Source organism: Diabrotica virgifera, chromosome 2 (genome assembly GCF_917563875.1).
Source record: "Diabrotica virgifera virgifera chromosome 2, PGI_DIABVI_V3a".
In the NCBI taxonomy this organism is placed as follows: domain Eukaryota; kingdom Metazoa; phylum Arthropoda; class Insecta; order Coleoptera; family Chrysomelidae; genus Diabrotica; species Diabrotica virgifera.
In genome coordinates this window covers 179378194-179395210 of record NC_065444.1, presented here as the reverse complement: position 1 = coordinate 179395210, position 17017 = coordinate 179378194, and the positions used below count along the sequence as shown (strand labels likewise).

The 17017-nt window shown below is 35.6% G+C and overlaps 1 protein-coding gene across 3 annotated transcripts in view; it reads left to right on the top strand.

The window, feature by feature from the left end:
- LOC114333727 (alaserpin) overlaps positions 1–17017 on the top strand; it is a 305048-nt gene that overhangs the window by 268092 nt on the left and 19939 nt on the right. The window contains exon 4 of one of the 3 annotated variants that reach the window (XM_028283695.2): positions 926–1062. The exons of the other annotated variants lie outside the window; for them this stretch is intronic. Within the exon in view, the coding sequence (XP_028139496.1) occupies positions 926–1059 (134 nt within the window). The 3' untranslated portion in view covers positions 1060–1062. The remainder of the gene's footprint in view (positions 1–925; positions 1063–17017) is intronic. 3 annotated transcript variants of the gene reach the window in all.

The following is a 17017-nucleotide window of genomic DNA, read 5'->3' as shown; positions in this document are numbered from 1 at the left end:
AGATTTTTTTGCCAGCACTGTAATTGTAACTGTAGACTTCTTTGCCATTGCGTATTTAAAAATATAGACAATATGTTGTGGTTAGGGTGAATAATATAATACTGATTATTTGAGTACGTTGCTAAATTTTTCCATTTTTAAAAATGTATAAACATTCTCAATTTCGAAAATTTAGTTTGTTTTCCATTTTTCTTTCCAATTTATTAAAATTCTAATATTATAATGTTACTGTAAGTCATGCAATGTAAATATAGATACATGTCCGACATGGGAAGAATCTTCTTGAGCAAGCTGGTCAACCAGTTCATTTCCCTTGATGCTAGTCTGACTTTTTACCCAAACAACTGTAATATCTTTACTATGTATTTTATTTTTATTGGCACAAAAAATGCTTACTATTTCTTTTATGTTGAGTCATATTTTAGTTTAATATGTTAATGACCGGTAATCCATCTGATAATATTCCTTCTTTATTTTATTTGTGTAAATCTAGCCAATCTAATGCCTTTTCAATTGCTACCGCTTCAGAATTAGGTATATGTTGAACAGTGTGGTGGAAGTTTAATTTTTAAAGATTCGCTTTTAGGTGGAGTCTAAACTGCATAACCTGTGGCAAAACAACAATTTTTATTCATGTTTCAGTCATACTTTAGTGCTGTTGAACATCATATAACATGTAAAATAAATTTTTTAATAGTTAAACTTAGAGATGAAAGAACTTTGTAGTGTTAAAAATACAATGAAGCAAAGTGTCACTTCTTTCCGAGCTATCCTAATACATTACTAACACTATGGATACTGTTTTAACACTTCTGACGGTGTGAGGTAAATATAACGCTTAAATCTTCTTCAACCTGCATAGATTTTTGTATTTATCTACAGTTTATGAGCTGTTTCTTAATACATGTAACAATTTCTTTTTCAGTTGAATTTGTGCCTCTTTCGATACAGTACATAGAGCCTGCCGTCGCTTATACCGCAGACCACGCATTCTTCTATTACATTAAGGATAATGATTCGGGTGTTACATTATTTGCAGGAAGAGTCAACAATGTCTAATATGTAATATCCTATTTGATAAAACAATTTTCTTTATTATCTCGTATAGCTTATCATTTTCTATTATTTTTATAATACCTAGACATAATTATTTTTTTTATTAGCAAAGACAATATTTTTAGTTAATAAATTTATAGATAATCCTTAGAAATTTAAATAAAGAAAATTAAGTTTAGTTTTTAGTCTGCTGAATTCTGAAAAGCTACTTGCTGCTTGAAGCTAATGGTAGAAGTGTTAACGCTAATGTGAATGGTAGAACAGTGTGAAGCAGCTGATAATACAGTAAGAGGATGACAAGCGGGAATAAAGCGCCTCACGCTAGCCTGAATTTGACCGGTTAGAGAATCATGTTGGAGTTCTTGTACCCAGTACTCCCACATGAAGAGCATTTGGCTAATATAGTAAGCCCATAAGCTCCTATCGCTCAGCAGTGTGCTATATAGGGGGAGTGATTCCCGTTTTATACACGAATTAATAAAGCTCTTTCCAATGAACTGTTACGCCCGAACGTCATTTTAAGGGTTGGTTGAATAAGTCTCACAGGTTGGGTTTAGTTAAATTTTTTGCTTGCGTGTTAACGACAAAGTAAAGAACAGAAAGTTATTTAGTTGATAACACCTGTTGGCCCGCTACTAATTAGTGTTTGCAGCAGTCAATGAAAAGTGCATCAATGTAATATATGTGCCCCCATAAATATGCCCCTTGAATGCAGTATCAAAAAAAAACTGGAATCATTCAAGCTGTGGGTGTACATAAGGATTCTGAAAATATCGGGGACAGAACAAGTCACAAAAAAAGAGGTTCTGAGAAAGATACACAAAGAAACTGAAACCTTTAATACCATGAAAACAAGAAAATTTGATTATGTCGGACATATTACATATGGAGAGAGATAGAACTTGCTGCAGTTGATTACGCAGGGAGAGATTCAAGAAAAAAGAAGCGTAGGGAGACGCCTAATATACTGCCGTCCTCAATTAAAACGCGGTATCTGCAAAAAAAATTTAAAAACGAGTTTTTGCTATATGTGGTTTCTTTGTGACCTTATTTATATTTCTGCAATGTCTGAAAGCCGTATCATTTTATTAACTACCAAAATAAAAAAATTGGAAAATGCCGTATGTGCTAAATTTTAATAGTTGATTAATTAAAATGCGGTATCTATGGAGTACTCAACTAAAAAGCGGTATGTGCTAGCGAGTATCATGTACTTGCCGCGTTTTAATTGAGCACAGCGCATTTACCGCGTTTTTATCGAGACTCGTGTTGCGACCTCGTATTTTGAACATTTACGACATGTAGGTATTTTGCGTATATAATAAACAATTATAAGCTATTTATTTTTCTTTTTTGATAACTATTCTTCCTTGTAAAAAAATTCTATTTGTAAATAAAATGCAGATACGACACTATTTCTGATCCAGTAATATGTCCGCTGCTCAATTAAAATGCGGTATATGAGTTTTTATTTACAGCTTTGATAAAAACATGATTTTTTTTAAGAATATATTTTTAAATAATGTTCAACTATCATTAGAACATGTTTTGCGTTAAAAAGTTGTTAAAACATATAGTCATAAAAAAACTATGAGAGCCGATTTCTCGGTTATAAGTTGGCTGCACATACCGTGTTTTAGTTGAGGACGGCAGTCTAGTGGTTGCACATCCTGAGAGATTGGTACGGATGTACATCAAATGAACTTTTCAGAGCATATGTCTCTAAAATTCGAAGAGCTATGATGATTGCCAACCTCCGTCGCGAAAATGGCGCTTGAAGAAGAAGATACGATACCCTAGAAGCTGTGCGAAATCAGAACGAATATAAGCAAACATATGCAGTGTGACAAAGCCAAATGTAATAAATTCATTATCTCGTAAACCGGTGACTCTAAGGAAAAATCCCGAAACAGGTTGATTTTTATTCTTAAATTACTATTTTTTGGCATATATATCGCACCTTGAAAACCATATGGCAATATCTGCAATTTTTTCATGAAATGACCTTTGAATGCAGTCTAATAGGAAAAAAATCTATTTTTTGATACTATATAGCAGCATCTGCAAAAAATTTTAAGTTCGGCACCAGAAAGATACATCCCTAGGGCTTTTTCCAAAAATCGATTCTTCTTTTTATCCCATCAGGCATTATCTGCAGTTGATGCTCTACGGTTCTAAAATTGGAATAAAAACTCAGATCTATATGGCAATATGTGCAAAATGTGACCCACGCTCGTAAAATGTACTAAGGAAAAATCCTTTGAATGCAACAAAACATAGAGACTATAACAAATTAATATACAACGTCGTACTGCAGATGGGTTTTTACCAAAAGAAAAACGAGGAACTGATAAGAATGGAAAAAGAATCAACGAAGTCGTGAAACAAAACATAATGATTTATATCGAGTCCATTCCTAGAGTGGAATCTCACTACCTAAGGCACATCAAAGAAATATAAAACGTAAATCACGTTTCATGTAAATAAAACACTGCTAAACAAATAGACGTCCGGCCATTTATGAAACTTTCCGAAAATAAAAATGTGTTATGAGCATGAATCACACTCGTTTCATTGGTAGGCGAATCCTCGCGGGGGGGGGGTGGGGGGGGGGGGGGGGGGGGGGGGGTGTGGGGGGGGGGGGGGGGGGGGGGGGGTGGGGTGGGGGGGGGAGTGCGGCTTCCCTAAGAAAACAAACTACCAGATAATTCGTCAGCGGTGACAAAACTCTTGCTGATATTCATCGCGATTATATAAAATTTTGCAAAGAAAAAAGTTCGGTCTCCAGAAATTACGCTACGATGATGACCATATTTCACACTGAATTTAATATAGACTTCTTTAAGCCCAAAAATACCTTTACTTGCTGTGAGAAAGTTACACAAATTAATTAGATAAATCGATATGAGAAACAGCCTATAATACTCACCGTCAGGAAGTGGAACTCAGTAGGAAAGAGAAATAAATGACTTAAAATCTGCAAAATCCAACACTTGCAGCACTGCTTGTTTTGATTTACAATCACTACTACTGACGCCTTCAGGCGAAGTCTCTTTATTTTATTACAAAAGGAGATTATCAACATTATTTAATTTCACAATTTTTTACCTAACCACAAATGCAGGACACTTCTGTCTTTGGTTCGAGCGAATTGCTAATCGTGATTCAAATGAAATAGCGTCGTTCCTGTTACAATTTCTGAGGAACCATGCCAAGGAAAACGAAATAATATTATACTCAGATAACTACTGTGGGCAAAATAAGAGTAAGCATATTGTCTATCTTTCTCAATGTAGATTACAGAAATTGAACATACTTAAAATTACCCACAAATTTTTGATAACGGGTCACTCCCAAAATACGGTAGATAACGTGCATTCTTTGATTGAGAAACAAAAAAAAAGGCTTTAAAAATGACCAATTTACGTGGCTGCCCAATGGTTCACAGTAGTTGAAACAGCGAAAAAACCAGGTGAACCTTATAAAATTAATGAAAGGTGTACATCGGATATATTGGACTTTAAAAAACGATGTAAGGAAATGGGGAACAATTATAACATTGGCGAAGAAGGAAATCAGGTCGTTTGGAATGACATAAGATGAGCTAGGTGGAGAAGACATTTAAAAATAAGTTTCAGTTTAAGGCAAGCTTCAACGATACAGAGTTCAGAACCATTAATATAAGGCAAAGACAACGAGGGATGGTGGCTAATATGGAAATAAGTAAAGCATATTCGCATCCACCAGGAATATGCAATCTCAAAAAACAAGATGTAGACTATCACTATGTAAGGCTAATGTTATTCAAGAGCACTATCATAGGTTTTATGCAGATTTACACGTGACCAATGCAACAATAGAAACCGAACAGAGAGATTATAATATGCAAGACTTTGAATAAATGTTGACACTAAAAATTTGTAATAAATAAGTACAATATTAAATAAAAAAACTGTTATTTGATATGCATTTTTACTGCGTCATTTGCGAAAATTTATATATTTTTTAAAACCATAAAATTAAAGACAATTATACCAAATATCAGGTTTGTAGCTTAATTTTTGGAACTACAGAAAATAAAATTCACTTTACAAAAACTTAAAATGCACATAACTCGATATTATGATTTTTGCAGTTACTGCCCTATGGTTTTCAAGGTGCGATATATTATCATACTATTGACGTCATCTATCTAGGCGCGATGATGTAATCAATGATTTTTTTATATGAGAATAGGACTCGCGTTTTAGCTCATTAGAAAGTTTATTCAATTTTCTAGTCAATGATATAAACACTAACATAAGTATTTATCCAGTCTCCAAACAGTTATTTATGAAACAGTTCGTGAAGTATGCTTATTGCGAACGCACGCGATGTTTAGAGCACGAGCGACAACGGAGCGAGTGCTATACATCGCGTAAGTTCGCAAAAAGTACTTCACGCACAGTTTCATACATAGTTTATCTACGATAATCAAATAAAAAAACTGTAACTTTTCGTCACTGGAATTCATTTCTATTATACAATTTTTAGAACTTTGACATCATTGACATAGAAGTTGGCATCAAAATACCAATAATAACATCTTTCCCTCGACCTAGGTGGAATTTTAAAAAAGCAGACTGGGCGACTTTTACTGCAAGATTGGACAAATATCTCGGATGGGTAACCCCAACACGTACAAACTATATGAGATTTGTTGGCGCGGTTATATCTACAGCGAAGAAAACTATACCCAGAGGATATTGTAGAGATTATGTCCCAGGATGGGATGAAAACTGCGAAAAATTGTATCAAGAATACAACGAAAGCCAAGACCGAGAAATTGCGGACGAACTGCTGCACAGTTTAGATGCAGCCAGACGGCAAAAATGGATGGAAACTGTGGAAAAACTAGACTTTAGTAAATCAAGCAGAAAAGCGTGGTCCTTACTTAGAAAACTTGGTAGTAGCAGACACTCAACTAAAGACAAAGTACCTATAGTTCCCAACAGAGTGGCCTCCCACATTGTAGCAAACTCAAGGGCACCTAGAGATCGTGACCACACCACCAAAGTAAAACAAGAACTAAAAATACTAAAGTCTGCATGCCCGCCTACATCTGAATACTCTGACGAGTTTACTCCAGAAGAAATTACCTCAGCAATATCAGAAATAAAGTCTGGAAAGGCACCCGGCTCCGATAAAATACATCCAGAATTTTTACTCCATTGTGGCAAATATGCTAGGAAATGGCTGGCTGATTTCTACACAGATATATTAAAATCAGGAGAAATCCCCCATTCCCTTAAAAAGGCCTCCATTATAGCCATATTGAAACCAGGAAAAGCAAATGATCAACCCCAAAACTACCGACCGATTGCACTGCTGAGCTGTGTCTATAAACTGTTGAAACGCTTAATCCACAACAGAATTAGTAACACCATATTGGGGGTGATACCTATTGAGCAAGCAGGGTTCAGACCTAACCGCAGCTGCACAGATCAGATCCTATCCTTAACAACACATATTGAAGCAGGTTTTCAAAGAAGGCAAAAAACATCCGTTGCTTTCATTGACCTATCAGCTGCATAGGACACCGTCTGGGAACAAGGATTAATCTGCAAACTGATCCGTGCCATCCCATGCTAAAAGGTAACCAAACTCATTGATAGCATGCTCACCGACAGACCTTTTCACGTCACAATGGGCAACTTAAGAAGTGTCCAAATGAAGCTCAGCAATGGACTGCCACAGGGATCTGTTTTGGCACCCTTACTCTTTAATTTATACATCGCGGACCTACCTAGGACAACTTCGCAGAAATTTGGCTATGCTGACGATTGGACCATTGCAGCAAGACATAATAACATGAATGTTACAGAAACAATACTAACGGATGACCTTGCTGTTATGGGTGAATATTTTCGCAAATGGAGGCTACGGCCCAATGCAACGAAAACTAAAGTATGCTGTTTCCATCTGAATAATGCCCAAGCCAACAAAAAACTCTCCGTTCACTTTGAAAACAGACTACTCACTCATAACTCAACACCAAAATATCTTGGAGTGACTCTTGACAGAACCCTAAGTTTTAAGGAACACCTACATAGAACTGCAGAAAAACTGAAGACGCGAAATAATATAATCCAAAAGCTATGTGGCACCACATGGGGGTCCTCAGCCTCCGTACTCAGATCATCCGCTCTCGGACTCGTATACTCGGCGGCTGAATATGCTTCGCCGGTATGGCTCAATAGCAAACACACGAAGATCATTGACACCCAATGAAACCAGACAATGCGAATGATCTCAGGTACAATTCGACCAACACCGAACTATTGGCTTCCCATTCTGAGTCACATTCCACCGCCGAAACTAAGAAGAAGTCATTCTCTTCTCAGAGAATATCGAAAAATCGAGGCTAACCATCAACTACACATCCACCATGATAAGCTTGATATCGAAATGAACAGACTGCGCTCCAGATATCCCCCATTGTTAAGGACCACCTCCCTACATCAGGAACATTTCGACCTCACCAACGCTTGGAGAAGACAATGGGAGAGCGACTCACCACAGGAATCACACCAAATGGCCTGTATCGATCAGAAACCGCCAGGCTTTGAACTGCCCCGCAATACATGGACGGCGCTGAACAGAATAAGAACAGGTACCGGTAGATGTGCTGACAGCTTGCATAGATGGGGAAAGGCCCTTACTCCTGAGTGTGACTGTGGTGCACAACGGCAGACCGTCCGCCGCATTATTGAGGAATGCCCCCGAAGGCGGTACCCTGGAGTTTTCGATGAGTTCCTGAATGCGACCGAAAATGTTTTACATTATATTAATACATTAGATGTTCGTTTGTGATACTTCATGTAATGTTTTATATACTTTTTTTAAATTATGTGTTCTTATTGTACCTATGCCATACGATAAATAAAATAAAAATAAATAGAACTTTGACATTTAAAAATTCTAATTTCATTCAAACCACAAAACTGTCAAAATTTCTGTTGTAATTTATTGCTCATAATGTTATCACCATGATAACGCGAAAGTTAAGGATATTTGATTATATCAAAGTGTGTCAAAAACAGTGCGAAAAAGTAAATCCTATTTAAAATACATTGTTACTTCACGCACACTTTAAACCCTTCACGCACTGCTATCTATAATGACAGTTTTCACAAACTACAAACTTATAAATATTATGACAAAGAGTAGATAAAAAATGTTTTTAAACACTTGAAAGACATACACTAAACTGAAGTCATACACTTAAAGAAATACAGTAAACTTAGATATACATATAAGGTTTTAGAAATATAAAAAAGAATGGCTAAATGGGAAGCAATGTAAGACATTGAAGTTCCATGGATACTAATAAAAGCAGTAAAAGCATAAGAATAACGAAGTATCTATCAAAACAGGCAACATAATATGCAGTCCATTTCAAAAAGGATAAAAGGGACTACTACAGGCTGCTACAGGCTGTGTCACATCCCCTACCCTGTTCAAAATATGTTTGAAAAAAACCCTGAAACCATGAAGAGGAAAGTGCGAAGGAATAGGTATACCAGTAAGAAACGAATACTCCACGTTTTGCTGACGACCAAATAATGATCGCCAGGGCCGTCTTAAGCAGACACAGCGCCGGGGTGCGAGACTCATCTTTGCGCCCCCTTTTGTCAGAAGATTATATTATAGGTTATAGGTACGCTAAAATTAAAAATAATTATGTTTGATTTAAAATAAAAATGTGTACCATTTTTATTCGGTTGCAATGCGAAGGCCAACCAATCTTACTTTTTAATTAGAATACGGAGTGCAGTCCAGTTCCTTTAACCGCGATTTTCTGCTCGTATTGGAGCTTCATCAGAAGGAACGTAGGCACTGTTCTCCATACTCCAACTAAATTGCATCGAGAGGTTTTCCCACACATCGCAACCAAAGTGATGATAATAGGTGGCAAGCGCCATCTGGCAATTGAAAGACGAAGCAAGTTTTCAATCCTAATAGTAAATCATCACTTTGGTTGCGATTTGTGGGAAAACCTCTCGATGCAATTTAGTTGGAGTATGGAGAACAGTGCCTACGTTCCTTCTTATGAAGCTCAAATAAGAGCAGAAAATCGCGGTTAAAGGAACTGGACTGCACTCCGTATTCTAATTAAAAAGTAAGATTGGTTTGCCTTCGCATTGCAACCGAATAAAAATGGTACACATTTTTATTTTAATTTTCGTATTACCCCGTAGAGTAACCAGGTGCATTTTTCAGTTGGAACTTTGCCGGCTGCAGACGGGGGATGTGAATTGCAAGGTGTAGAATTCCTTCCCTTTCGTCTTCACTGCAGCATCCATATGACTTGCAAATTATAGAAGTCTTGGAGGTGTTACCATGAAAATGTACCAATAAGTTTTCAATTTAAAAATCTTTTAGTGATTTTTAATATTTTCCAATATTATTAATTTACTATTAGGATTGAAAACTTGCTTCGTCTTTCAATTGCCAGATGGCGCTTGCCACCTATTATCATCACTTTGGTTGCGATGTGTGGGAAAACCTCTCGATGCAATTTAGTTGGAGTATGGAGAACAGTGCCTACGTTCCTTCTGATGAAGCTCCAATAAGAGCAGAAAATCGCGGTTAAAGGAACTGGACTGCACTCCGTATTCTAATTAAAAAGTAAGATTGGTTTGCCTTCGCATTGCAACCGAATAAAAATGGTACACATTTTTATTTTATTTTTCGCATTACTCCGTAGAGCAGCGGTTCTCAATCTTTTTTGGCGACGGAACCCTTTTTGAAAGCAAAATACTTGACGGAACCCTACAATAAAACAATAGTTTTTAAAAGTGTATTTTTTATTAATAAGCATAATCAAATTCCAATGTAACAGTTACTTATTACTTACTTACATATATGTAACAAGTATAATAATATAATATAATATTAAAATAAAAAAATCTAACTAATGGGAGGTATGAAACTGTTTTATTATTTTTCATCAATTGGTTGATATCAGGTTTAATAGATGACATTTGTCCATACTGTCATTTGTCTCATATTAGGTTCGGCGTCCAGTTTATTGCGGTATTTTGTTTTCGTGGCTGCATATGTTGAGAATCTTGTTTCGCACAAATATGTTGTTGGGAACGGTAGAAGAATATTCAGAGCCATTTTGGCAAGCATTGGATATTCATCACGGATTTTGCACCAAAAATCTTTCGAGAGGTGTCGTTTTAAACAATGACTCCATAAATGTGTCTGATGACATTTCTAAAAGAGATTCGTATATCTCGTTTGACATATTTTCGGGCTTTTGTAAGTTGGGTTTATGAATCGATGAATTCAGTTTCATTTTTGTGTTCTGTTCTTCGGGAAAATACTTCTCAAAAGATGCACGCATGGAAGTGAGATATTTGACCAATTCTTCAAATACATCATCTCGGAACATTTCTGAGTCCGTATCTCTAACAAACTCAGTGATGTAAAGCTTTCTATTTCTCTCTTTCTAACGCAAATAAATAAAAAATCTAATTTTCTTTTGAAGGCAGTTATTTTGTTACAGACCTGGAACACTTTTGTCTGTTTACCTTGCAATAATAAATTTAAATCGTTCAGTTTTTGAAAGATATCCGCCATAAAAGACATTCGGAACAACCAAGTTTTATCATACAAACGGTCTTTCAAATTGAAATAACTATCTTTTAGAAACATTTGTAACTCGGCTCTACGTTCAAATAGCCTTGTTAAAGTTTTACCCCGAGACAGCCATCGCACTTCTGTATGGAGCAGCAGTTATATTTGCTGCCATAATCTTCACACAAAAATGAAAACAATCGGGATTGTAGGGGTCGTGATTTGATAAAGTTTATTCTTTTTACTGCTTCATCCATAACTAATTTTAGATTTGACGGCATTTGCTTCATCGCAAGTGCTTGTCTATGCAGGATACTATGGCTAGAGCTATAATTAGGAGCTTTATTTTTTATTCGTGACACTAGTCCTGCTGTATTACCTGTCATTGCCTTGGCCCCATCTGTACAAATGTCTGTACATTGCCCCCGTTCCAACTGAGATTATTTTCCTCAAAAAACATAATTATTTTATTAAAAATTTCCTCTATGGTTGTGTTTGTGGGCAGCGGTGAACACATAAGCATGTCTTCATCAAAAGAACTTTCATATGGATATCTCACGATAACCAGCAAGGTAGCCAGACCTACGATATCAGTAGACTCATCTATTTGCAAGGCGAATCGTGTTTTTTGTAGTAGGTTGTTCTTGTTTGACGTAGCTGGCCAGATCATGAATACGCAGTGAAACAGTATCGTTCGATAGCGGTATTTACAGTAGAAAGATGCTTTGCAGATTTTTCATCGAGCATACATTTTGTTATGTCTAACACACATGGTTTTATTAAATTCTCAGCGATATTGTGCGCTTCACCTGCTTGTACAATGCGATAGCTAACTAAATATGATACCTCTGTGGCCTTTTCATTGAAAGTTTGGGTTACATACATCATAGTTTTTTGACTTTCCAATAACTGTTCTTTTTTACGTATAAAAAATTATTTATTCTTGTTTTTAGAATCGGGGTGTACAGTTTCTAAATGTCGGCGCAACTTGGCAGGTGCCATGGATCTATTATCATCATATTTCCTCTTTTTCGCCTTTGAAACCGTGGAACTTGACGTCGTTGCATAATCGTCTTGACCGGTAATTGCTGTATACTCCGCGCGTACTGCTTTCGAACATTCGGCTTCGGTAGAAGATGTTGTTGCATCACGTTTAACGCCTTTAAGCCAACGTTCCATTCTTCTTTATTAAAAACCACAAAATAACGTACGATCACAAACAACAAAAGTACAAAATTGATACAATCAGAATACAGCAGTAGAAAAATAAACACCTTTTTTCTAGCAGGTCGCTCCGAACCCTAATTGTCGACTGACTACTGAATAAGGACTAAGTCACACCAAAGAATGCCCCAACCAACCAAGTTGGTTGGGGTATTCTTTGGTCACACAAGTCGTGTATCGGCGGTGACAGGCTAGTAAAATTGTATGAGGCAACTAAGTTCGACCTGTGGTTCGACTACGCCTCGTGAATCGTGGTATGCCGCGTCAGAAAAGTCGACCAGAGAGAGGTGTTTTGATTTTTTTTCTAAATTCTCGCGGAACCCCTACAGGGGTATCGCGGAACCCTAGGGTTCCGCGGAACACACTTTGAGTATCGCTGCCGTAGAGTAACCAGGTGCATTTTTCAGTTGGAACTTTGCCGGCTGCAGACGGGGGATGTGAATTGCAAGGTGTAGAATTCCTTCCCTTTCGTCTTCACTGCAGCGTCCATATGACTTGCAAATTATAGAAGTCTTGGAGGTGTTACCATGAAAATGTACCAATAAGTTTTCAATTTAAAAATCTTTTAGTGATTTTTAATATTTTTCAATATTATTAATTTACTATTAGGATTGAAAACTTGCTTCGTGTATGTTTGATTTCTTTATTTATATTTAAAAAAAAACATGGTTTGAGTATTCAAAAAAGATCAATCTTATAACACTTTACTATATCAAAGTCAATTTTCCTAGCTTTTAAGCTGGCAAAAGTTTTTATTACTTCGGTGATACTTTTTACTTGCTTTCCTATACTTATTAAAGCCAGGTTCATCTGTCTTGGCCCATTGTTGAGCGCAGATAATTTTTGATTAATTTAAGTTTAGAAAAAGACCTTTCTACTTCAGCTACTGTTACTGGAAGTGGTACATATATCCTTAGAAATATTTGGAAAAACGGAGAGTAAATTGTTAGATTACATAACTTAAAATATCGAGTGGAGTTGTGTCTTTATCTATAAAAAATATTGGTAACAATTCTAACTCATGGAATAGATTTTCATCATCTACCTATGTCAGATCTATTTCCATGCGCCAGTTTTTTTGTAAATTCAAACATTGTGTTTTTTAAGTTTTGTTCGGAGTTTGTCCAACTCAATATATTTTCCAAGAACGAGAAATTATGATTATGTTTCCTCGACATTTCAAATCTTTCACTTAATTTTGCACTGGCAATATCCAATAAATAATAATATAATTAACTTTGAACAGTTTAAGAAAATTTTGTGTGTGTGAGAAAAAATAGCTTGGATGCGGGTCCGTTAGCCACAGATTTTTATTTTATTTTTACCTCAATGTATTAGTTTTGTTATATTCCCACCTATCTGACTCAAATGACTATATTTGTTTCGTTCAAGTAGTTTATGAGTAATTTAAATATTTCCATTTTATGACAACTTAGTAGATATTCTATACTAATTGGAAAATGAACTTGTGTTTGTCGTAAATTATAATACAATTGATTTATATATCTCTCGTTAATTTTCCATTCAAAGAAAATATGGTTCAAATCTCTAATCGAAACATTATCACAAAAACAGACTGATGAATTAACTATTCCTAATTTGTGCAGATGTGCCTCATATTTCCCGTGTCGAGTTTTTAATCTGACGATAGTAGAAATATCTTGCTTTGGCAGGTTTTGAAAAAAAATTTTGTTTCGCAATCGAGTTCTTTAGCAATTGGTACTGAGTCAATTATTCATATCTGCTCAAACGCAGTGTCAGTGCGGTTGATGGCTAAATCATTACTAACTTGATCAAGCATCTTAACAGCTGACAAAATAATAATTACCCGCGTTTGCAAAGTTTTACTGACAATATAAACCTTTGCTAAAATATTTTACCAGTCACGACAGAGCAGATAAACTTAAAGTTCTTTAATTTTGCTTGCATCAATGAGCTTGCGATGTTTCTTGTGTCATTGTCGTACTTGTCAAAAATTGAGTATAATGCATCGTAAATTTGTCCCATATTAAAACGAAGTATATTTTTAATGAGTCAATTCTACTCTGCCATCGCGCATTTGAAAGCGGTTTTAATGTAAAGGTGGGTATCTCATTCATTATGACATTCCACCGTAATGTTGATGCGAAAAAACCATAAATTTCTTGAACAAGTGAAAAAAATTTATTGTTTTCAATGAACATTTAGCAGCATCAATTAGCACTAAATTAAGGTTGTGAGCCGCACAAGGAACATAAAACGCATAAGGATTATGTCTAAATTTTTTTTTGAAGGCCAATATTTTTGCCTCTCGTTCTTGCCCCATTATCATACCCTTCGTCTCGTAAATCATCTAAATCATTATTCAATAATTTCAAAAATTCTAATAAATAATTTGCTAATCCTTTTCCGGTAGTATCAGTAACCGGTAAAAAACCTAGAAAATTCTCTTTAACTTCGTCAAGCTTTGTTGACGAATAATTGAGATAAACGAACGTAACAACAATAGTAGGTGTGTCAAATTCGACATTCAATATTGGTCAAAATTACACGTCACTTTCTTGAAATTATTTTCGGAATAATTTAAATGGGTTTCATATTTCATTTTTGTATATCGTAGGTGTAGTAAGCATTAATATAATAGCCTTTGTAAAAATACCGAAAGTACACTTGAATATTTTTGTTATTTGTAGTTTTTTTTTTGAAAAGAATTTTGAAAATTTTAAAAGGACAAAAAGCGTGAGTTTGAGCCTAGCAAATGTTCGTCTTGCGCCCCTTGGACTTGGCGCCCGGTTGCCTCACACCCCTTGCACCACCGGGTTGAGACGGCCCTGATGATCGCACAAGACAAAGATGGACTCAGTTTTATGATGAGAAAACTGGAACAGGAATGTACAAATAATGGGATGAAAATACACCAAGATAAAACTGAAAACCTAACAAGGGAGAATACTAAAATAAAATAGCTGGAAATAAATGCAGGTAAATAAATCAAAGGAACAGACAAGTACAAGTATTTAGGTTTCATAATATCAAATAAAGAAACAACTGAAGAAGATATAAAAGATAGACTAGGACATACAACAGATGGCATACGAAAATTAAACACGGTACTCTCGGATAAGAACAAAAAGAAGAGATTAACATTAGGAGATTAATGGATATGTCAGCAGAGCTGGCCAAAATCGTTGGATAAACAGAATAACAGAGAGAGGCCCAATAAGAAGAAGGAAGAGAGGCAGACACCGAAGATCTTTCAGAGATGAAGTGGACAAAGCAATGGAAAAAAGAAATATGCAGGAAGTTGTTACAGATAGTTGCTGTTACAGAACACTGGCTTGCAGTCAACGAGCCTTTTTTGTAGAGAAATATACCATAATTGCTAGGTATAATCGTCCAAACTCAGCTCATGGAGGCACCCTAATTTTTTCTGCAAACAATGATTTTTGTCTGATAACAAAATATGACTTTTTGTTGAATGAAGCCTTGTTTGAATTTTCCTTAGTTTTTAATAAAAATCTTAATCTTTACATTATTTGCATCTATAGATCACCTGACTCTTCCGTGGAACTATTTTTTCAGAACCTGCTAAATTTGTTAGATGACTTGCCTCACAAAAGCAGAAAAATTCTATGCGGAGACTTTAACATAAATTATGCTGCTGCTTGTGCTACCCAAATGTTCTTGGTCAACATATTTGAATCATATGGTCTCTCAATGCACGTTAATTCTCCTACAAGAATTACAAAAACTACATCTACCATAATTGATTATATTGTCTCCGATTTCTCACCCCTTGATGTTTGCTGTACAGTCATTAATGCGGAACTGTCGGATCATGAAGCAGTATATACGAAATTTAACATCTTCAGCAAACCCTCCTCGAAAACCCGACGTTTAGGTAGGATTTTTTCCGCTCGGAATTTTCATAAATTTCAAAATTTATGTTTAACTTCTGACTGGCATTTTCCTTCTACGGACGTGGACTATAATTTCAGTGATTTTTTGGAGAAGCTTGTCTGTATCTTCAATAAAGCATTTCCTTTAATTACGATTAAGCCAAAACGTCGCAAACCCTGGACTACCAAAGGTATCCACATATCAGCAAGAAATATGCGTTCACTACTTTATATCAAGAAATTTACTACCAACGTCTCTGTCACTCAATATATCACCAATTACAGAGTCACATACCTAAAACTCATCAAATCAACTAAAAAAGCCTACTATCAAAATCGTCTGGGAAGCTCCAAAAGTGTTGCAAAAGAAACTTGGTCCATAATAAACGATCTTCAAAATAAAACCCACGCAGCTCAAACATTTGCCCTTCCAAACCCTGAAAATCTAAACGAATACTTCATTAACGTGAGTAAAAATATAACATCAACTATTCAGTCTCAACAAGATCCCATTTCCTATCTCCCTAATTCAGAAATTGTCTCGAATTCATTCTTTATAAGACCAATCTATAAATCTGAATTGATCCAAACGATCAATAGTATCAAAAGCAAATCATCTTGTAGTACTGATGGACTATCCATAAAAATCTTCTCAAATCTCACAGATAATGTGTTAGAACTCCTCGTGTCACTAATTAATGATTCCTTTGAAAACGGTAAATTTTCAGAGTGCCTAAAGACAGCCATTATTATTCCTCTTCATAAAGGTGGCGAAAAATCTAATGCCTGCAACTATAAACCTATTGCCCTACTACCGGTACTCTCCAAAATTATTGAAAGGTTCATAAAAACCCGACTTATGTCCTTTCTCTTTGATAACAATATTTTATCACAAAATCAGTTCGGCTTCTTAACTAATAAATGTACCACTGATGCCATGTTTTCTGTACTTCACGAGGTTTACCAAGCACTAAACAATAATCTTTATACTGTCACTGTTTTCTGTGACTATTCCAAAGCTTTTGATTGTGTAAATCACAACATTTTGATTAAAAAAGTTAATTACTATGGAATTCGAGGTATTTCTTTGAATTGGTTCAAATCTTACTTAGATAATAGGAAACAATTGGTTAGAACAAATGATACTGACTCTAGTCTCAAAAACATTATATGTGGAGTACCACAAGGTTCAGTATTGGGTCCTCTACTTTTCCTGATCTTTAAAAATGACA